The sequence below is a fragment of the Xyrauchen texanus genome, chromosome 21, assembly GCF_025860055.1.
Source record: "Xyrauchen texanus isolate HMW12.3.18 chromosome 21, RBS_HiC_50CHRs, whole genome shotgun sequence".
In the NCBI taxonomy this organism is placed as follows: domain Eukaryota; kingdom Metazoa; phylum Chordata; class Actinopteri; order Cypriniformes; family Catostomidae; genus Xyrauchen; species Xyrauchen texanus.
The window spans coordinates 37,738,667-37,762,409 of record NC_068296.1 but is presented as its reverse complement, the minus strand read 5'-3'; the positions used below and the strand labels follow the sequence as shown (position 1 = coordinate 37,762,409).

Sequence of the window (23,743 nt, the reverse complement as noted above, 5' to 3'; positions counted from 1 at the left end):
TAGGTGTTCCAAATATGAAGCGAGTGATAGAACCCTTTTGGGTTCTATATAGAGTGTCAAAAGTTCAGTTCTTATCTGTCACAGTTTGTGTTAGTGGGCTAGACTTCTGTTCTTCATTGAGATTTCTCAACTGGAGCATGTGTCTGAGGACAGGTGTGTTTGTAAGCAGCAGAGTTCAGACAGGTGGCTGATGGGTCCTGGTTGGAGGGTTGAAATCAGGCTGTTGGCACTTTTGTTGAACTCAGACTGATTTGGGGCACGTTGGACTGAAAGACTCAATTACCTAGTGTTGTGGTGTCTCGACTGCAGGCCTGACCCTCCTCTCAAGCTGGTTCTGGTGGGGTTGCTTAGATGAGGAACATGTTTTAGACAGTAAACAGGATGTTCAGAAGCCATTTAAAGCATTCTCATATATTTTGTCAACATTCTGCAAGACATCTCCTTTTGTGTTCAACAGCAGGAAACAAAGTCTGACTGAACTATTCCTACAATTATGAATATTTTTAAGCGATCCTCTGTACCACTCAACGAGTACTCCCTTGTGTACTGGCTTTTCCCTAATCCACAAAATTGTTCAATTATGTAAATGGAATCCTGTGGCCCTCATAGCTCTTTACGTAACATCCCTAACGACTGTTTCCGAACATGATTAAAAGCTCAGGCTAAATAGCTACGGTAGAGAACAAATTGTTTCAGCTCACTGGAAGTACTCAATAAATCTTTGCTTGTTTGTAGTCAAGTGTTTTGATGTGTTTAAGGATCTTTTTCCGAGCCTTAAGAGTTTAACATATGTGTGTAAAGTGTATATTGAAAAGCCTTTGTGTTCAAATCATCTACACAAAGCCTCAGCAGGTACCTAAAACAGAGGCGCACTCTCTATTTGGCCCACAGACAGGAAACCGTATTCACAGCTTGGCAGGAAGCCACCATCCAATCACAGCGCTGGGCTTGTTGCTATGTGAGTTTGGAGTCTGCCCCCACTGAACTCTGGAAGGAAAGTTTGCTGTGGTAAAACTGATGAGTAAAGGTTCATCATGCACACGCCAAGGTGATTTTTAGTGTTTACTTGAAAAACAAGACCTAACTGCAGTTTTTCAATGAAAAAGTAGGACAGGGCGGGAACTTTGTGTCAGACTGCAAAAAAAAAAAGAAAAAGAACCAAAGAAAATATTTAATCTTCCATGATAAAATCAGCAAAGCAAATAGTCGCTGTGCTTAAGATATTTGCGTAGGATTCGGCGTAGAGGGTGAATTGGTGAAAAGCAGGCGTGGAGAGAAGCAGAACCCTGAATGGATAAAGTCTCTTTGTGTTCACAACCGAGAACAAAAACAAAAACTGACACCCACGTTACATGGATAGATATGGAAGCTGTTCCAAAACCTAGTGAGCTGCCTACCTAGACCTTCTAAAATACCTTGTTTTGAACAATTCAAAGGCAGCATCACATTTTGCAGTGAGCTCCATGATGAAAATTTGCTGATAATTTACTCAACCCTCAGGCCATCCAAGATGTATCTGAGTTTCTTTCTTCATCAAAAAAGAATTAAGATTTTTAGGAAAGTATCCCAGGTTTTTAGCTTCATCCAATGCAAGTGAACGGACAACAATATTTGACGGTCCAAAAAGCACACTTAGTCAGCATCAAAGTAATCCACACGACTCCCACGATCAAGTAATGTCTCCTGAAGTGAATCGATACGTTTGTGTGAAAAACAAATCAATAATTAAAGCTTTATTAACTATAAAAAAATCGCTTCCTGTAAACACTGAATTCCTCACGTCGCTGTTTAAAAATGTATTTGGAATTTTCCCAATTATGTTTCTTTAAAAACAATATATATATATATATATATATATATATATATATTTTTACATTTGTTTTTAGAAATATAAAGGGTACATATTTATAAAAGCACTTGCATTAATTCTAAAACTTGTGTACTATTTGAGCTGTAAAGTTGTTTAAATCACATTTTTACAGTTGTTTTATGGTTTACGCCATTGTCATAATAGCAATGAAGTTGTAAAATATAACTTAACACAGAAAAGGTTAGTATGCCGTTTTATCACAACACTCATTGTTTACATCTTGTGGCTATAATTTTAAAATGGTGTATATTTTAGCGTTTATGGATTGGCCACATTCACTTTCATTGTAAGTGTTTTACTGTAACCCAGATTTGTGCTTTTTTTAAAGAAAAGTAGGGACAAGACAACGTGGTAATCAACATTATGCCACAAATGCTGATGACTGAACTTAACTTATATTGAACCTGGAATTAACACCTATAATGTCATTAAAAATGGACTGTTTTACCCAATATTTGTGTGAGGTACAATATTGTGTGTGCTATTGCCAGTCATGACCGTGCAGCTCCTAGAATGGGGAAAGACCGAAATCTCCAAAACGGTTGGCCAAGATAACGTTTAACGAACATATTTCAAATCTGCAGTAAAATATGACAACACTGGAATAATAAATTGTGCTACTTTACCTCAGATTATGCTAAAAAATGCATTTTTCCAGGCTTGTAAAGCTAATGCGCATGCACGGTTTTGAGTTGATTGGCAGGCAATGTCTGTATCTAAAAGGTGTTTGGCTCTTGAACCTGTAAGACAGAAATTCCTTTCTACATCCATTGACTGTTTGCTGCTGTTGGGCATTCCAATTTCTCCCATTAATTTTAATAGAAGTGGCCTGTCTCTGCTAAATAATCTCTGGTCACGTTGTTAGCTTAGCAACATGCTAACATTAGAATCTATTGAAATTAATTATGAACTGTGCACTTCACTTTAGGAGCTTTAATTGCGCAGCTCTAGGAGTTGCTACCTATGAAGTGTGTTTCGAATTAGGCACAAATGAGGTTTCGTTTTAGTTAGTTTGCTGACTTTTAAACCATTTAAAAAAGAAAAAAGGAAAATTTGCTGTTACAGTGAGGCACTTGCAATGGAGGTTAATATGGCTAGTTTATAAACCCTAAATTTCACATATTTTCAAAAGTATAGCCACATGATGTAAACAATATACATGTTAACATGATTTTAGTGTGATAATAATGCTTACTAATCTTATCTGTGTAATGTTATGTTCAATGATATATAATCGTGTAATGCAATTATGCTGATTTAATCCTGATTTATCGCACTTAAATCAAGATAACACTTATAATCTTTACTTGTTGTGGCTATACTTTTGAATCAGTGAGTTATTTAATGTTTATGAACTGGCCCCATTCACTTCCATTGTAAGTGCCTTCCTGTAACAATTTTATTATAATTATTATTTTTATTAAAGAGAGAAACAAGTTAAAATAATTTTTTCTGGTAATATTATGCCACAAATGCCGTCGACTGAGCTAAACTTTTGAACCCAGAACATTCTTGTAAGGTATGCTGCCCATGTATGCAGTAGACAGCAAAGCAGCTCACTAGGCTTTGGAAAAGAGCTATTCTGTCTCTCAGACTGCTGTGATGTACATCATGTGGTCGGCTTCTATTCACAGCCTGTTTTAGGAGGTAATTATAGGGGTGCATTTAGATCAGTCAGTGAGGTTGACCTGTCAGTCTATCGTATTTTAGTCTTTTTCTGTCTCTTGTTTCCATTTTTGTCTGGCAACTATTATTCATTCACTGGATCAGCGATTGCTAACAAAAATGTACCAAAGTACAATGGTGCTACTGTGGTGTTTTGGACATGTACCATAGCAAAACCATTGTATTTTTCAGAGTGCTTTGGAGTATTATTTAAATTCCATAATATATATTTATTGTAATCATTCAGTGCCATTGTATAAAAGGCCTATAAAAACTATTAAGCCCTTTTCAATGTGTGTGATTGTTTGGCACTCCATATAGAGACGTAGCTAGAAGGTTTGGAGTGCGTGGTGTGTGTGTTCCCAAATCAGGTAGTGATCTCCTCTCCACCCCCACTGCTGTGTCCTGACAAGACAAATATAGATACTTAACCCCCCAAACACCAGGTCAATATGTGTGTTCATGTTTGGGTGTGTTTGTGCATCTACAGTATGTGTGCATTTGTGTATTTTTATCCCTTTTTTCCTCGTTAGACAGGACCAGTTTTGAGCAATGTTAAGTAACAATAACATGTTACATTATTGAGTTACTCCCTAATAAAAGTAACCAAATTAAACATGACATATTACATTGTTACTTTTTATAGAAAGTTACTATATTGTTACTTTTGTGTTGCATTATTCTGGAATAAAAGTAACTAAATTAAACATTAAATAAATGTTACATCATTACTTTTTATAGGAAGATACAATATTGTTACTTTTGTGTTATTCCGGAATAAAAGTAACTAAATTAAACATTAAATGTTACATCATTACTTTTTATAGAAAGTAACACTTGCTACTTTTGTGTTCCGTCACTCCCTAATAAAAGTAACAAAATTTTACTTTAAATAAATGTTACATTGTTTCTTTTTATTGAAAGATACAATATTGTTACTTTTTCTTTGCGTTATTCCCTAATAAATGTAACTATCAACTTTAAATAAATGTTACATTGTACTTTTATTAGGGAGTAACGCAATACTTTTGCGTTACATTTAATTTTACAAATAAAAGTAACTAAATTAGACGTTAAATAAATGTTACATCGTAAAATTTATAGAAAGTAACAGTCTTGTTACTTTTGCATTACCTTATTCCCTAATAAAAATAGCTAAATTCAACGTTAAATAAATGTTACATAGTTACTTATATTAGGGAGTAACGCAATACTTTTGCGTCACTTTTTGCGTAATAAAAGTAACTAAAGTAGACGTTAAAGAAATGTTACTTTTTATAGAAAGGGACAATATTGTTACCTTTGCGTTGCATTATTCTCTAATAAAAATTTATAAATTAAATATTACATTAAATATACATTGTTATTTTATTTGATAGAAAGTAAGTCTATTGGTACTTTTGCATTGCATTTTTTTTTTAAATAAAAGTAGCTAAATTAAATGTTGAATATGTTACATTGTTACTTTTTATAGGAAGTAACGCTATTGTTACTTTGCGCTGTGATATTCTCTAACAAATGTAGCTAAACTAAATTTTACATTGTTACTTTTATAGAAAGTAACACTACTGTTACTTTTGTGTTATTTTCGCACCGTCAGTTGAAAACAGTACCCTGAATAAAAAGGTGCTGTGGTTTACTTGCAGATGTTTTTTTAATTCAAAGTGGTATTTTTGTGCACCTGACATAGTATGCATGACTAGAACACTATGTAGAACAGAGCAAAGGCCGTGACCTTTGTGTTCTTCATGGACAGCCCTGTGATGAGTTGCCCCAATTTAACAGAGCCCTACTTGTGGCTGTGGATATCACAGTGACCTGCAGTGAGCAGTGTGACCTACTGCCTGTCAATCTGTCTTTTTCTGGTAACAAAAAAACACCCTGTTTAGTTGTTTTACCGTGTGTGAATGTGAGTGATGTAGTAGTGCAGTAAAACTGCTCACAGCTGAAAGAGAGATGGTTTTGCCATGGGCAGCACTAGATACAACCAATAAATGGTGCGATTATGATAATTAGACAACGTGAATGGTGTTTATAGGTCACTGGGACATGTGCATGGACCATGTGTGTGAATCCTAGTGCTAGTCACATGTGTTTTGTTTTTATATATCTGTCTCTCTGAAAGGATAGACTGTGTCTGAAACCAAAGGCAGCTGCCTCACTGACGGTAGTTTATTTCTCTAAAGAAATGTATTAATGTATTCTGTAATGTAATCTAACCCTAATTCTGGGTTAGAGTGAGGCACTTTAAATGGAAGTGTATGTGGCCAATCCATTAATGTTAAAATACTCAGTTTCAAAAGTATAGCCAAAAGACATAAACGATATGTGTGTTAACTTGATTTTAGTGTAATGAAATTGCTTACTAAGCTTTTCTCTGTAAAGTTAGATCCAATTTTGCAACTTTGTTGCCTTTACAACTTAACGCTGTGAACCATAAAACAATCATAAAAATGGCATTTCAAAGGGTCATGACATAAGGAATCAAATTGTATTTGATATTTTGACATGTAAGAGGTTATGTCACAATAGAATAAAACTAAGTTTCAGAAATTAAAACTTACTTTACAGCCTAAAAAGAACACCCAGCAAAATCGACTCCTTTTTGAAAGTGATTCATTTGAAAAGCCCCTTCTCCACAGCATACGCAATCGTCTTAGTGAAAGAGAGAGCGGCTGAGGTACTTCAATACGAAGTTAATGTACCAACAAAAAGATTAGCTGTGTTGTAAGTTCCCCAGATGTTGTTGTGTTCCTTGTTGTGAAAAAACTGCATTTCTGCATAGCCTTTCAAAGGATCCAAAATTTAGGAATGAGTGAACGAGCCATAAGACATGTTCAGAATCAACGTTGTGTTTCAGGAGGAAATATGTCAATATGCCAAATAGAATTGCGCTCATCAAGCCACTTCACTGCAACTTTAACTTGAATTGAACACGGAATATTCCTTTCATTTGAAATCACAATAAAATAATATTGAATATATAGCATAAAACTTCAAACATAAAAGGGATGTTAAATTTATGTTATATTGTCAGATGTACCCCAGACCCTGATGCTGTGAGACTTTTTTTTTTTCTGTAAAGTTGATCTGAATGCATCATCTTTGACCTCAGATGCATTATCAGCATGCACAGCCTCATGCAGCGAAACGTGCTTGTGCAGAACTGTGTTAGTGGTTAAATTGATCGGCTGGTGCAGACGGTAAGCAGATTTATGGTGCTGGAGTCATCTGTAATCTGTTATTGTGCCAGCGCTCCATGTGGACTGATAAAGCCTCTTTTGCATACGCACTCATGCAGGTACAGAACATAATGATCAAACCTTTCGCCCGACACTGAAGAAGTGTAATCATGAAAATTCAAGAAAAGGTGTGTGCTAGGTCTTGCAATGCACGGGCAGTGTTTGTAGTGTTCACATGTAGTGAACACTAAACACAATGTTTATGTTCTTTGAGCTTCTTTAAAGGGTTGTATCATGAAAAACAAGATTTTTCTTGCTCTTTTGATATAAAAGAGTTTAATGTAGGAATGTCCACGAGTAATCAACTAATCGAGTATGTATTTCATACCAGCTATTAAAAAGACTACTGGAATATCACATTGATTTTCCTTTGCGCATTTGCCTACGTGGTCAATTCTGAAAGATTATCCTGTATTTTCCCTCTGGATCTCTCAACAAATCTTGCAGTTACTAGTCAACTAGTCAACTGGAGGGTGCTGTGGATGTTTGTCTTCGAGATGTTGGATGAGTGAAGGAGACATGATGGCATCTTTGTGTGCTTTCAAGCAAAGCCAAGTATGGCAATATTTGTAATATTTTGATTCTTATTGAATACTCTATCGATAATCGGTTCTTGAAGTCATGCAAACCAGCTGATAAGAATCTCAGTGAATGAGAAGCGGTACGAGAAACTCTGAAGCTTATCAGACCAATATGTGTGTTAAATATCTGAACACAGGCAGAGTGCTTTTTTTAATACAAAGCCAACTCTCACCACTCGATTTTCTGGATAGTAATGTGACATAATAAAATGTGATAGCTTTGTTATGTAGTTAATATATATGGATTACCCAATGCCATCAGTTTTGGAAGCTTCAGTTGAGTGCAAATGTTCTTTACTGTTATTTTAAAATATGACATTTTTATTATGATTAAAGCATTTTGTCAATTCCACGACTCCACCACTGTGATCTAGGCACTTTTAAAATGCTTTACTGTATAAACTAGCTGCAGCACTATTTCAGCGCATTTTACACCTGGTTAAACTGGATTTTGCTATTGTTTAGTGTATATGTCAAATGACGTAGTTCCTGTAGCTCAACTTCTATAGCATTCTGAGATTATTCTTCTCACCACAATTGTACAGAGCGGTTATCCGAGTTACTGTAGAATTTGTTTTATCGGGATTAATCACAGATTTTAAAAGTGCTGAAATTTGACACTATATATACTTACTTTCTTGTAAAAATGTATTTATTTCCTTCTTATTAAATAAAACAAAACAATATGAAGAAATACAATGCTTTATTAACATTTTCCAAACAAACGTTTCCACAATATGAAGATAGCAATTCATTAAAATCGCACAAATTCAAGTAGCATTAAACATTTCCAAAGTCCAAGTTTGAGTATGACTAATTTCAAGATCTGGTCCCCACATAGTTTGCATATTCAATGCAATGGTCTTTAAATCCCTTAAACTCTCATCCTCCACAATATTAATCTGTGACTATCCGCTTTGTACAGCAATCGTGAAGCTGCGTTTATTTGCGTCAGAGTGCCAATTTCAACTCGCCATGAAATGCACTTGCAAAAAACACTTCTCATTCTGCAGTTTAGTGATAGTTAAAACTTGCCGTGCTGCTGTGGTTATAAAAATGCACCTTAAAAATACTGAAAAATGCTTGATTTCTGTCACATTCCAACTGGGCTTGTTTTGCACATGAGCTAGTGCTCCATCTTTTTATCACTGACAGGGAAGCAGTGTCAGAGATTCATTTATTTATTGAGATAACAACCTCCGCAGCTCTATCGTGGGAGAGAGCGTAACAGTCAACTAGTGTGTTATGACATTACTGCCCATAGAATGTCTATGGCACCGCTGCATTATGCTGTGTTTGCTAAGCTTGTAGGCTCATCTTGGTGGAAGGGCACTTGCGCTGTTGTGTGTCTGTTTGTGGTGTGTACGTCAGTGTAATAACTCCGGGTGGACACATTACAAAGTTTCCATCCTTCCCAACATGTGTTTATGTTGTATTACAGGTTTTTCTCAGTCACTTTAGCTCATTTTTTCACTTTCCATGGCATAGATATTTATGGAACATATGTGTATGTCTGACAGATTTTGATCATTGAATGGATCATTTTGCATGTGATGGTTCACACGATGAAATTATGTTTAGAAGTTGATAGTATGACAGTTTCACTGAGTATAAACTCATCAGTTTTGATCAGCAAGCCATGTGCATTTAGTTATTGTGCAAATTGTAGACAATTGTACTCTCTTTCTTTTGCACACACGTGCCAAAACACAAGCAATTTGATTAAATGAATAAGAAATTCACATCTGGTGTGAACAAGAAACTAATTGCTCAGAGATTTAAACTTAATGTTTTTATTCTCATTCAAGAATTGAGCCAAAGCGATTGAGAAAAACTGTAACGGTAAATGAGCTAATCGCGACTAAGAAAAATGAAAAATGCTTTTTAAATTAATCACATATTAACATGTTAATTCTGACAGCTCTAGTTTCTATATTTTGGTTAATAGTAAATTCACCAATAGAGAAAATAAATGGGATTTTTTTCCTAAATCAGACAGTCGCGCTCTGGAAAATAGTCATGAAAACCTAAATGGCATCTCTTTTTGTGCAAGAAACCTTGCTACAACAGTGTGAAAATGACTTTTAAACCTGACACAACATCCCCATGTTTGCTCAAGTCAAACATAGACAAAATGATTGTGGTTGAGTCCAATATAGAATAGGAACAAGTTGTCTTGTGCTCATCTGATGTGTGTACGTGTGTGTGTTTGTTAGTTTGTGCAAGTGTCCAGTTGCATTCTTTCATATTTGCACATGCACACAAACACCCTAATAATGGCAGCACACATGCGCCTGAAATAGCCCTCTCTTACATAAGGAACACTGGTCTGTCCTGTCTTAGACCTAACGAACACACACACACACACACACACACACACACACACACACACACACACACACACACACACACACACACACACACTGTTCTATATGCAAATGTGCACAAAATAAATATGCAAATATTTGGATGCGTGTGTGTAAGAATGTCTTCAGGTCACGGGAACATATGTGTATGGTAGGACAGAACTAAAATAGGCAGGATCACATAATCCAAAAGTGACCTCAAAAGAGTGGCCTTTAGGTTAATTGAAGTGTTTGGGAGTAAAGCAGAGCATGTGATATACGAGTACAGGAAATGACAAACTAGGGATAAGGGCCGCGTGATTTGGTCAAATTTAATTTATGGAATAAATTAAGACATATTTTGCTCATGTTCTGCTCATTACTCATTAAGAGTATTTACACTTATTATTATTATTATTATTATTTTGAAAATTCAAATTGTATTATACAATAGTAATATATTTCTGTCAACCCTCAAGCCTTCAGTCATTTGCATTCACATTCTTGCATACAGGACATGTTTTGACATAAATCTCCTGTCATGCATGTACAGTACATACACTGTTGGACATTGTTAGTAGACCAAAAAAACATTAGCAAAAAAACTAGTGAGTCTGAAAAATGTTTTAACAAGACATTACTTTCTAGATATCCGCAGTGCTAAAGTGCCCAAAGTTGAAGAAACACCCTGTTTCTAGTTAAATTTGAGTTCGTTTAGATGTTTTGTTTGATTGCATGAGAGGAAGAGAGAGAGAAAGATTAGTCAGTTCATAATAAGAAAGAACCATAAGGGGTCCTGGTCATTTATTCTTTCTTTTGTGTCATGTTTTTCAGCCTCTCATTTACTCCTCCCTCATTCATCTGAACCCTGTCTTCAGTCTGTCCTCCCCTGCTGAAAGTTTACCTTTAACCTACATGAAGAAAACTCTCTCTGTCTTTCTCACCTCCTCCCTTACAGCTGGCAGTCTCCCCCCACCTCCCCCTTGCTCTGTTGTCTGCGGTTTCTCCACGTGCAGTTAGCACGTGGGAGGAGTTCCCTGCAAGAATGTATACACTCACACGCATAAGCATATGGAAATGCATACAGTCAGTGCAGTACAAAACTGACTGGCCAGAATGCCTCACAATAGTGACTCAAAAATCCCAGAGGTCATTCTGGCTTTTATATGATTGTGTTTATGGAATACTGACAAGGATATATGTAAACACAGCAGGAATAAACAGGAACAAACATAGTTATCTGCCGGGCTCCATGCAGAGAAGTGACTCGTGTCATGAAATAACGCGAGATTAACTATCAGCTGTTCGCTTGAGGTGACGCTTGCCTGCACATGGTTTATCAACGCCCTTTGTGCTACCTCGTGGGATTGGCTGGAGCTTTGGGGAGTGCTGATTGGGCAGAAGTGCTCTGGCCCCTCCCATTGGCTCAAATATCTCTGTTTGTGCTGGAACAGTAGAATACAGAGAGGAGGATGATGCCATAATGGAACTTAACTAGGAGAAACAGAATGTTCCCTTGCAAGAGTTCCTGATCTTAAAACCATAACTGTTTATCAAGTGAAACATTGTTTAAAGTTTAAATAAGTATTTCAAAGGTGCTTTTTTTATTTTATTTTGTACAAAAGTTAGTTTTAATTGTAATTTCCCAAGTTTTACACTTAAAGAAATTAAAAGTACTTTTCAGAAATGTGAGATGTAAATCAGTGATCAAGCAAGAAACAGTTTTTTTTGGTACAGTGAGGGAAAAAAGTATTTGATCCCCTGCTGATATTGTACATTTGCCCACTGACAAACAAATGCATGTAAAAAATGTTATACATTGAATTGCATTTTAATGAGAGAAATAAGTATTCAACCCCTCTGCAAAACATGACTAAGTACTTGGTGGCAAAACCAATCACAGAGGTCAAACATTTCTTGTAGTTGGCCACCAGGTTTGCACACATCTCAGAAGGGATTTTGTCCCACTCCTCTTTGCAGATCTTCTCCAAGTCATTAAGGTTTCGAGGCTGACGTTTGGCAACTCGAACCTTCAGCTCCCTCCACAGATTTTCTATGGGACTAAGGTCTGGAGACTGGCTAGGCCACTCCGGGACCTTAATGTGCTTCTTCTTGAGCCACTCCTTTGTTACCTTGGCCGTGTGTTTTGGGTCATTGTCATGCTGGAATACCCATCCACGACCCATTTTCAATGCCCTGGCTGAGGGAAGGAGGTTCTCACCCAAGTTTTGACGTTACATGGCCCCGTCCATCGTCCCTTTGATGCGGTGAAGTTGTCCTGTCCCCTTAGCAGAAAACCACCCCCAAAGCATAATGTTTCCACCTCCATGTTTGACGGTGGGGATGGTGTTCTTGGGGTCATAGGCAGCATTCCTCCTCCTCCAAACACAGCGAGTTGAGTTGATACCAAAGATCTCGATTTTGGTCTCATCTGACCACCACACTTTCATCCAGTTCTCCTCTGAATCATTCAGATGTTCATTGGAAAACTTCAGACGGGCCTGTACATGTGCTTTCTTGAGCAGGGGGACCTTGCAGGCGCTGCAGGATTTCAGTCCTTCATGGCGTAGTGTCTTACCAATAGTTTTCTTGGTGACTATGGTCCCAGCTGCCTTGAAATCATTGACAAGATCCTCCCGTGTAGTTCTGGGCTGATTCCTCACCATTCTCATGATCATTGCAACTCCACATGCTGAGATCTTGCATGGCGCCCCAGACCAAGGGAGATTGACAGTTCTTTTGTGTTTCTTCCATTTGTGAATAATCGCACCAACTGTTGTCAACTTCTCACCAAGCTGCTTGGCGATGGTCTTTTAGCCCATTCCAGCCTTGTGTAGATCTACAATCTTGTCTCTGACATCCTTGGACAGCTCTTTGGTCTCAGGAGCCATTAACAGATCCAAAAGTCATGAAACCCATACAGCTCCTGTATTTTAAAATCAAATTGAATTGGTTCTGAAATAGGATGGTCCTCCGCGTGCCACCAAAATAGTGCCGACCCCCCCGCCGAGGCATGGACTCTACAAAACCCCTTAAGGTGTCCTTTGGTATGTAGCACCAAGACATTAGCAGCAGATCCTTCAAGTCCTGTAAGTTGCGAGGTGGAGCCACCATGGATCGGACTTGTTGGTCCAGCACATCCCACAGATGCTCAATCGGATTAAGATCTGGGGAATTTGGAGGCCAAGTCAACACCTTGAACTCTTCATCATGTTCCTCAAACCATTCCTGAACAATGTGTGCAGTGTGGCAGGATGCATTATCCTACTGAAAGAGGCCACTGCCATCAGGGAATATCATCCACATGAATGGCGAGACCCAGGGTTTCCCAACAGAACATTGCCCGGAGCATCACACTCTCTCTACAGGCTTGTTCTTTTCCCACAGTGCATCCTGGTGCCGTCACTTCGTCAGGTAAATGGTGCATATGTACAAGGCCATCCATGTGATGTCAAATAAAATGGGGCACATCGGACCAGGCAAATTTCTTCCACTGCTCCAAAGTCCAATTCTAATGCTCCTGTGCCCATTTTAGGCTCTTTTGACGGTGAACTGGGGTCATCATGAGCACTAGCAGTCTGCAGCTACATAGCCCCATACTCAGAAGGGTGCATTGCACTGTGTGTTGTGAAACATTCCTCCCGTAACCATCATTAAAAAATTTTGTGACTTGTGCCACAATAGACCTTTTATCGGTTCGGACCAGATGGGATAGCCTTCATTGCCCTTCGATGAGCCTTGAGCAATTTGTGGTTTGTGCCTCCTCGGACCACTGTCAGTAGGTACTCAATACTGCTGATCGGGAGCACCCCACAAGCCATGCCGTTTCAGAGATGCTCTGACCCAGCCTTCTGGCCATAACAATTTGGTCATTGTCAAAGTTGATCAGGTCTTTACTCCTGCCCATTTGTCCTGCATTCAGTACATTGACTATGAGAACTAATTGTTCACTTACCATCTAATCCACCCAGACCTTGACATGTGGCCTTGTTAGGAAATAATGAATGTTATTTGCTTCACCTGTGAGTGGTCATAAGGTTTTAGCTATTATAGTATATTAGCTAGTTGGATACCTTTAGCACCAGAGCTACGCTAAAATTGGCCCCAAATTACAAAAGGCTACAAATAACAAATGGAATAAAATAAATGATGGATTTGGTAAGAGTAAGAGGCCATAAAACTTGTCCTGTGTACTTAAAATAAATGTATCCCGCTGTGATGGGTTTAAGCATTTTCTATTCTAAATGGATATATATTTACTTTCCAACAGAAACTTACCACAGTTTTCTTTGGCTTCTATGTTTGTGCTATGGAGCACTTGTCCCATCTCCAGGGCAACATGGCATGGCTGGCCGCAGTCATTCACCAGCCATGGCTGTACCCATACAACAAGGACATAGATCAGGGCAGAGCTCTTGTAAGGTGATACCATATGTCTATGAAAGCAAGATAAGTTTGGCGGGCCTACGTCATGATTCTTATATTCCAACAGAAAAATTGCTCTGAACGTGTCCAAAAATATTTTCTTTAAACAGATGATAAATATTTAAAGGAATAGTTCACCCAAAAAGTACTTATTCAGCCTCCCATGACTTCCTGTCTTCCATTATACACAAAATACATTTTGCAGAATTTCCAGAGAGCTCTTTTCCATACTGGGGACTTCAAATTTCCATTTTTAGGTGAACTGGTGCTTTAAATTTAAAATGATGAAACCGTTTAGTTCCTAGGAATTCGTACAGTTTTTATTCACTTACATTGGCCGCCATCGACCAATCAGTTTTAGCAGCTATTTGACAAGTTTGAAAAAGGCTTAGCGAAACAAAACACGGTAGGCCTATTTGTCTCTTGGCGCTAAAGGTCTGCGCAAAATTTCTATGAAAAATTGGTGACCCGCAGGTGCTAGCTCGTTTTAAATGCATGTAAATCAATGTATATTACCATGTTTTTCACAAAGAAACGCATTATTCATATCATATGATAGACCTCCTCTTTCTGAACAACTTTTTCTCAAGAACCATTGGTGTGAATCAAATTGTTCATTAAATATTTGAGAGTATTTCACAAAACTACCTTTCTAACTAGTCCTAGGCTGTTCGCCCGATCGGAACCAAACCAGTGCAGGAAGATTATCTGGAGTCCCAATATTAGTATTTTTTTTTTTTAAAGTTTGAACTTTTGATTCATCATTGCAAAGGTACACAAAAAAACCTTTAAACTTTTTCTTAAACGGTTAAAACTCTTGAACAGAATAAGATATCATCCATTTAAAAGGAGGTCAATCTGAGGACACATGAAAAAATTGGTACCTCTGCCTCTTGGTGCTATAACAGTTGAAATATAATACCATACCACAGAAACAAATACCATATCTCTGTGCTACCTAACCTGATGTTTCTGAAAATTAAGGCACTTTATCATTGTTTTAGTTGTGTAAGGCAGGTGCCAGTGAGTCTGGGCTACTCCTCGAGAAAACAAAAGGCTCTCATGGGAATTAACATCTGAACTCTGTCTTGCATATGTAACAGCACCATCCGAGATGCAACCAACTGTGCAGCTAACACCTCCCTTCTAAAGTCTCTTCATCTCACTCCTCCTCCTCACTTAAAGCTCACTAAAAACCTATGCAATGTTAGGTATATTTACTGTTTGTACACATATGTTTGGTATCATTTAAAGTGTCTCAGTGCGCCTGCCAGCCATAATGAAAAGCTAAAAGAAGTTGTAAAATATGTGAAATGTGGTGTGCCCCTTAAAGGTGTGCCCTTCCCCAGATCCCCCATACAAACTACCTCCTGTATGTAAATCTACAGGAATCAAGAACCCATTCAATTACAAATTCTGATCCCACAGTTGTGAACCCCTCAACAGGGGACCAAAATCTAATTATAATGACAGACACCACCATTTTCTAAGTTTATTGAAATATCTGGGTTTATAAGGAGAATGGGCAAAAGGTTCTGGGAGTCTGTAGTGAGACTTCCCACACGATCGCTGTGTGTAGTTCTTGTTGCCAGGTAAATGTGTCTATAAATTCCTCAATTTCTGAATTGCTGTTATTATACTTGAATGATGATTTCACTCTATGAATTGGATTTTGAATTATTGTTCTATTTACCTGGTCAATAAATTGTAAACATTTGATTTATTCTGACTGACTCTGAAATAGTTTTTCCAAACAGATTAAACAATTCGTATGTTACCGCAAGTCTGCGTCAGATTTGTGACGACTAATATTTGGCATCGATTCAAGTGTACTTGGTTTGCAAAGACAAAAAGGGAATTTCCGTTTAGAACAGCAAATGCTGCTTGACCAATCTAAATTCAGGTGTGTCTTACCTCTGTTTTAATTTGATGTTTCTCCAGATAAGTGTACGTGGGAAACCATGCATGGCCAATCCAAAGCTATTATAAGAGAAGTTATGTTGGTGAACTTACATCTGTAATAGTGGCCGTGACCTCTACTGAAGAAAACGTTAAGTTACATTCAAGTGTATGCAATTCCATGGGGGCTATACTGAAGTATCTTTGATTGTGTGAACATGACCGATCTCAGGTATATAGCAATTACCTATGTTTGATGATCCAATACTGGCCGCTTGTGATCGTGAGACCCGTGGTGTAGAGAAAAACACGTGAGGACCTCAAAGCGACATAGTTTCTTAATCTAAACGTGTAAAATATAATTAAAGGAGTTAAAAGAATAATCAAACATTCGCTCACTTTTAATGATGCTCAGATATCATTAAAAACTTTTTCATTTATGGAGTCAGATAAAATAACAAGGTAATACATAAGAGAAAGTGTATTTCATTTAATCTTGTTGTGTTGCGTACAAGGAAAGACAGTAACGCGCAGAGACCTTCACCCGTATTATTGGAGACTGCTATTGGACCGATAAACGGGCTTACAGTTGCAAACAGAATGTCTAATTAATACGTAATATCTGTTACATATGTACTTAAAGAACCTTAAAGGCTTGCACCCCATTAATTGCTGCTTGCAGCTATATTGATATATTGTATTTTCTTGAACACTATAAGTAAAGTAATCTGGTTCCAAAGAAATGGGTCAGAGAATGTGTCGGCACAGAGTCCTGATGTTTTCCTAGATTAAACTGGTCCAGTAATCCAACAGTGTCTCCACCCTTTTGGTTTGCAGAGTATTATTTTAGCAACAAGGCAAGCATGGTGTGTAAACTTGACATGTGAAGACTAGCTGTCATGCACTGGCTAAAATGATCACCAGTATGGAACTGGAAAAGAAGGGTCATTCATTCATGCTCACCCAGTTACCATAAGAGCCCTGTTGTAAAATGTGGTTTCTAAACTGTTGACAGATGAGAGTAACGAAAATGTTCCTGGAATAGACTTGAATGCATCAGGATTATTTTTCACACAACCCTACCAAGAACTAAAGACGTCAAAAGATTCTTTCTTTGTAGAGACTGTTGCGTGTCATCCACCCTCTGGGTCATTCTTTGTATCCAGTGTCTTTTCAGCCTCATTTTATACTTGCATCAGGAGAAGTTCAGGATTCCATCAGCTAGTATGAAATAATTGGTAACGGAATGTGGTATAACAGGGTTAAAGTAACAGCAGAATTTTTTAACAAATGTGTTTTTTTTTTTCAAATAAAGATTTTTTTCAACATGGGGGCTTGTTTTAATCAGATCATTTGCTGTAAGCAATGATATGCCATGTTTCATATTCCGTTTATATTTCTTGACGTGATATGCGAAAATACTACAAAAAACTTAATTGTCGTGTTTCAACCTGCTTCAAGAAACAAGACGAGTTGGCCAAATTGTAGAGTAAAGATTCCAAACATTTAAACACCTGTTTCAAGTGAGTAGTTCTTAATTAATTGGCTAGCAGTTTCAGTTTAAAGGGTTAAAAGGCAAAAAGGAAATGTATCAGTTATTGGTTTCGGCCACAATTACCTGTGAATATTGGTTATCATATCGCCACAGTGAGCAGTGTGTTATCGGTTATTGTATCGGCCACAATGAGCTGTGAATTATCGTATCAGCCATAGTGAGCTGTGTATTATCTGCATCAGTCACAGTGAGCTGTGTATAATCGGCATCGGTCACAGTGAGCTGTGTATTATTGGGATCGGCCACAATGTGCTATTAATTATCGGTTAATGGCATCGGTCACAGTGAGCTGTGTATTATCGGCATCGGTCACAGTGAGCTGTGTATTATCGGCGTCGGTCACAGAGAGCTGTGTATTATCGGGATCGGTCACAGTGAGCTGTGTATAATCGGCATCGGTCACAGTGAGCTGTGTATTATAGGCATCGGTCACAGTGAGCTGTGTATAATCGGCATCGGTCACAGTGAGCTGTGTAATATCGGCATCGGTCACAGTGAGCTGTGTAATATCGGCATCGGTCACAGTGAGCTGTGTATTATCGGCATCGGTCACAGTGAGCTGTGTAATATCGGCATCGGTCACAGTGAGCTGTGTAATATCGGCATCGGTCACAGTGAGCTGTGTATTATCGGCATCGGTCACAGTGAGCTGTGTAATATCGGCATCGGTCACAGTGAGCTGTGTATTATCGGTTAATGGTATTGGCCACAATGAGCTGTGAATTATCTGTGTCGACAACAAAGCCAAGTGTGTTATATTTACAGCGCTCTAGATTTAGTTTTTGTGGACCAGGGAGGGATAAGAGCAGTTCTCGGCATTACAAAGCCATTGTTAACTCAACCACATCATTAAGTTCGCCGATGACACGACCGTGGTGGGTCTCATCAGCAAGAACGATGAGTCAGCATACAGAGAGGAGGTGCAGCGGCTAACGGACTAGTGTAGAGCCAACAACCTGTCTCTGAATGTCGACAAAACAAAAGAGATGGTTGTTGACTTTAGGAGAGCTCAGAGTGACTGCTCTCCACTGAACATCGACAGCTCCTCTGTGGAGATTGCACCAAATTCCTTGGTGTTCACCTGATGGAGAACCTCACCTGGTCCCTCAACACCAGCTCTATTACCAAGAAAGCCCAGCAGCGTCTCTACTTTCTTTGAAGGCTAAGGAAAGCACATCTCCCACCTCCCATCCTCACTACATTCTATAGAGGGACTATTGAGAGCATCCTGAGCAGCTGCATTACTGCCTGGTTTGGGACTTGCACCGTTTCAGACCGCAAATCCCTGCAGAAGATAGTGAGGACAGCTGAGAAGTACATCGGGGTCTCTCTTCCCTCCATCAAAGACATTTACAAAAAACACTGCATCCGCAAAGCAGCCAGCATTGTGGATGACCCCACATACCCGGGCCCTCATGGCAAGACTGTGTAACAGCTTCTTCCTCCAAGCCATCAGACTCCTCAGTGCTCAGTGACTGGACTGACACACACACACACACACACACACACACACACGTGTCCTGAGTTGCACTTTAATTATTGTCACTTTATTCCTGGCTGCTACCTCAATAACTGCTATGTGCATAGAACACTATCTCATAGTATGTTATGTTTACATTTGGCATTTTTAGAAACTGTCATCTTTTTGCACTACTGTGTACTGGTCGGTGCTGCACTGTCTCTCACTATGCCTATTGTCCTATGACCTAACATGGCTGAAGTTTAAAGGCTTGATTAGCTTTAGGTCTGTGATGTTATGCATCTTGAGTTTGGGGCGGCACTGTCTGTTTGTACTATAGCAGAAAGGGACGGATAGTGTTCAAGAAACTTGTTTGAAATTTATTGAAGAGATCTTAATCAAGAGATTTGCCTTTTAAATTTTGAGATAGAATTCCATTTGTTTATGACAGAATGTCATTAGTTAATTTAGGTGGCAAATAGCACCTTTTTGTGTAATTGTATTTTTAGCGTTTTTTAAGCTTTTATGATTTCTCTGGAAAACTAATTTTGATCACAAACATTATTAGATTTTTTTATTAATTGCTATAAAAGCATACACCCTTAAATCGGTGGAATAAGGGTGTTCAATCAGGAATCAGACACTCTCTTGCCCTGTTGTCCCTGATTTATGACGCTCTCAAAACAGTAGCCCCATTTGCTGGATGTTACAGACCTCATCTGCCATACAGACGCTTAATTTGTGTCTCAAAGCGGTGGGTAAACCCACTCTGCTGTAGTGAATCTCACTTCTGTCTGGTTCTCAGCAAATATGGAATAATTCTGAGCACAAACGAGTCTGCTGTGAACTTTTTGTTGTTCTCACAGTCCTGTGGTGTGTCTGCTCTGTTTGCGGAATATAAAATGATTCACCTGCAGCTCAGGTTTTACTGCAGTGTTTATTACAAGATCTAATGTTTTGGATATTATGAAGCCTCATTTAAATGGCCAGGTTTATTTTTACACATATGCACAATACTATTGGTATTCAATACTTTTGTGCATGTCAGATCCTGCCCTTTTTCAGAATTTTTTCAGAATTGTATTTAATGCTTTCAACACACGTTTTTGCATTCCATGCCATTACAGACAGCTGCTTTCTCATTAAGCTGTTGGTCGGGTATGTTTTGCTGCTGATGCAATAGTGTGGCACATGTTTGTTTAGCCCAGTTTCAATAGCGGGTAAATAAGGCTTGTTTGCTATGGATAAACAGTGTTATCTTTCTTGGAATGGTGTAACTAGCTCTGTGTTTAGTTTTATAAAAAAAAAAAAAAAAAAGTACTTTATGGTACTTATTTGGTAAATGAGACTTCAAAACTTGGTTAAGTATGTATTCTAAGGAGCAACTGAGCTTAAAACACAGTTTTCACAAAAAACATGGCAAACTTTCCTTTGTATATATTGTGGATTAGTTTCACAAGTTGAGCACAATAGTAGGGTCCAGGAAGTTAAAAATGCCATTAATTTCTTTATAGAGAAATACATTTTTAGCAGTTATATATAAACCTATCAAGACAGACTGTCCATGAGCTCCTGGAATTGTTAATTGGTGGTATATGCTTCTGTAAAAGCCTCGAGTCAGTGTATTTTCAATGTAATTTGATGATAATGTGTTTAAATGCTAGATTCCCGGTAAAGAACTACACTACCCATAATCCTTAAACAAGATCCACCAATCAGAGAAGTCACTGTCCCCAATCATGGCAAAAGAGCTCGCCCACTTCCATAAGTTGACCAAAAGTGCTGTATATTAAGATCAAACAAACCATTAAACATTTTTAAAAAGCAAAAACAAAACAAATTTGCATTTGGCCAACACATAATAACAATTATAATGTTTAAAAGAGAACAGGTGAGTCTTGAGGTGGATTTAAAACATATTAATAGAAGTGGAGATCCAAACAGACAGAGGAAAACTATTCCACAACCTTGGGGAAGCAACAGAATTTTAGATGTGACCAAGGGGCAATGAGGAGCAGTTGACTGGATAATCTGAGAGACATTTTGGTATGATGGAAACTGATGAGCTCAGAAATATAGCTAGGTGCCAATCCATGTATAGCTTTAAAAACATATAACAGTACTTTATATTGGATTCTGAATTTAACTGGTAACCAGTGGAGAGAGGCCAATATATGTGATATATGGTCCTCCCTGGTATTAGTCAAACTAGCTACTGGTTAGACAGGGACAGATAAATAATATGCACATATTTGCATAGCAATAGTCAAGGTGAAATAAAATGCTGTAAATGCATGTATTACTTTCTCCAGGTCAGTAAATTAAAGGCAGAGTTTTAGATTTGCAATGGCTCTAAGATGGAAGAAACTACTCTCCACAACAGCATTAATCTAAAATAAAATAAAATAAAAACTCACACCCAGATTTTTAACATGAGTTTGGCTATTAACAGACAGGGGGCTTATTAATATCCAGTGCACATACATTTAGACCGAAAATAATTGGATTCTTATTTAAATGCAGAAAGTTTTTAGCCCTCCAACTTTTAACATCATGCAGACACTCAAAAAGTGATTTTAAAAGAGGGGTCATCACCGGACTTCAAAGGCAGATATATTGGATTATCATCAGCATAACAATGACAAGAAATGCCATGTTTTGTTATACTGTGCCTCGTGAAAGCAGAAATAAAACTGGTCCCAAAATTTTACCTTGTGGAACCATATGTAGTTGATGCTGAAGATGAAGAGAATTTTCCAATTCTAGCAGAGAAAGTTCTATCTTGCAAGTCAAGGCCCAGATATACGCCTGGTCGATTGCGTTGCTTTTGTGATTATACTATTCTGACCGTGGGCACATATGAACGCGTTTGACGCATGCCCACTACAACTTTTTGTGATACTCTTTTACTACATTAAATAGCCGGTGCATGCGTCAGCGACACCCAGAACTGAGGACCATGTGCGCGGGTTAAGAAAATCTAGGCGGCGCGTGGTCAAGCCACATAGCTGTGCTGATGAGGCAATTTGCATCACATATTGTGCGTGGAGCAATCTGCAACGAGGACACCCATAGTATACTTTGGCATAAACCACCTTAGGGCCATGACGTACCATGAATACCAACACACTGGTTGAGCCGGTCTAACAGCATGATCAGTCGTGTCAAAAGCTGTGTTGAGATCCAATAAAATTAATGCACACAACTACCAGAATCTACATTTAAAAAGAGATCATTTGTTACCCTAATGAGCTGGTCTAAAACACAACTGGAGTCTGATTTTTACTTAAAACATTTTAGTAATTTTTAGTCCATTGCATCTATACTTGGCTTTTTATAAAGCCAACAGATGATCTGATATTAATTAGGCTTTGATGATCATAAACCAGATGGGAACAAACTATGTGATTGAACAAACACTATACTAGACAGAACCGGTAGCAGAGGTAACAAGGGTGACTGCCAACACACAACCTGGGCCATCTTCCCCACTTGGTTTGAAACATGTCTTTGTTTTTGTCTTTTTAGAAGCAGCCGAGGAGTTCTTCGAGTATGATGCTGAGGAGTTCCTCGTGTTTCTGACGCTCCTGATCACAGAAGGGCGGACTCCAGAATGTTCCATAAAGGGTCGGACCGAAGGGCTTCACTGCCCACCTGCCCAGTCAGCTATGCCTGTCCTCACCAAACATGAGTGTAGTGACAAAATACCACAGGTAGGTTACACCTTTTTCCTCCACACCTTTATAATCCATCCACTTAAGCTACATCAATGCCGATAGTTGTGTTTAAAATGACTTGGAGCATCCTTATTGAATTAAGGGTTGTTGATTTAGTGCATGATATTTGTGTTGTTTTTCCTCCTGAAAATTTTCAAAGTTACCATATAATACAGTAAACGGTATAAAAAGTTGAATAAAAACGTTATCTTCTTTCTAATATAGTGTCGTCAGGCAAGGAGAACAAGGTCAGAGGTCATGTTGCTATGGCGCAATTACATCCCCATCATGATTGAGGTGATGCTTCTTCCTGACTGTTGCTATAGCGATGAAGGCCCTACCACAGACGGGACAGACCTAAATGACCCAGCAATAAAGCAAGATGCACTCTTACTGGAGAGATGGACATTACAACCAGTGCCCCGAAAGTAAGACATACTCTTCACATAAAGTACTACTAATACTTTGCATTGTGAACACTTTCTTTCACACAAGTGTAGTGACAATTTTTACTAAGTTTGTTTTTGTTATTTCAGGAGTGGAGATCGCTTTATTGAGGAGAAAACCCTGCTTTTGGCTGTACGATCCTATGTCTTTTTCTCACAGCTCAGCGCATGGCTGAGTGCTTCTCATGGACTCGTACCCAGAAACATCCTTTACAGGTAGCACATGCTACACATGCAGGGTTTTGTTTCAAAGATAAGAAATATTGATGACCCTAATGATGTTAAATTAGCCACAACAAATCAAGAACTGTATTAGAGGTGTACATTAATAGCTCTGTTGGTAGGCCCAAAACCTATTAAACTGCCTTGCTGGCAACTATCTAGGTAGGCAGCTACCTTCTAAGGTAGCATCCTAGCTTAAATAGAACCACGTAAGTGACTAATTTGGAACACTGTACATAGGCAGCAACTCCACAAATAGCACTCCTCACGTGAAGTGCAGGAGAAACTTGCAACTGATTCCAATAGTGTGTGACATTA

The 23,743-nt window shown here is 38.4% G+C and overlaps 1 protein-coding gene across 2 annotated transcripts in view; it reads left to right on the top strand.

Annotated features, from left to right (window-relative positions):
- The window catches only part of LOC127661358 (protein FAM214A-like), a 53,482-nt gene that overhangs the window by 17,657 nt on the left and 12,082 nt on the right, over positions 1-23,743 (top strand). For both annotated transcript variants that reach the window (XM_052152007.1, XM_052152006.1), the window contains exons 2-4: positions 22,570-22,754; positions 22,983-23,185; positions 23,294-23,419. In XM_052152007.1, the coding sequence (XP_052007967.1) occupies positions 22,570-22,754; positions 22,983-23,185; positions 23,294-23,419 (514 nt within the window). The remainder of the gene's footprint in view (positions 1-22,569; positions 22,755-22,982; positions 23,186-23,293; positions 23,420-23,743) is intronic.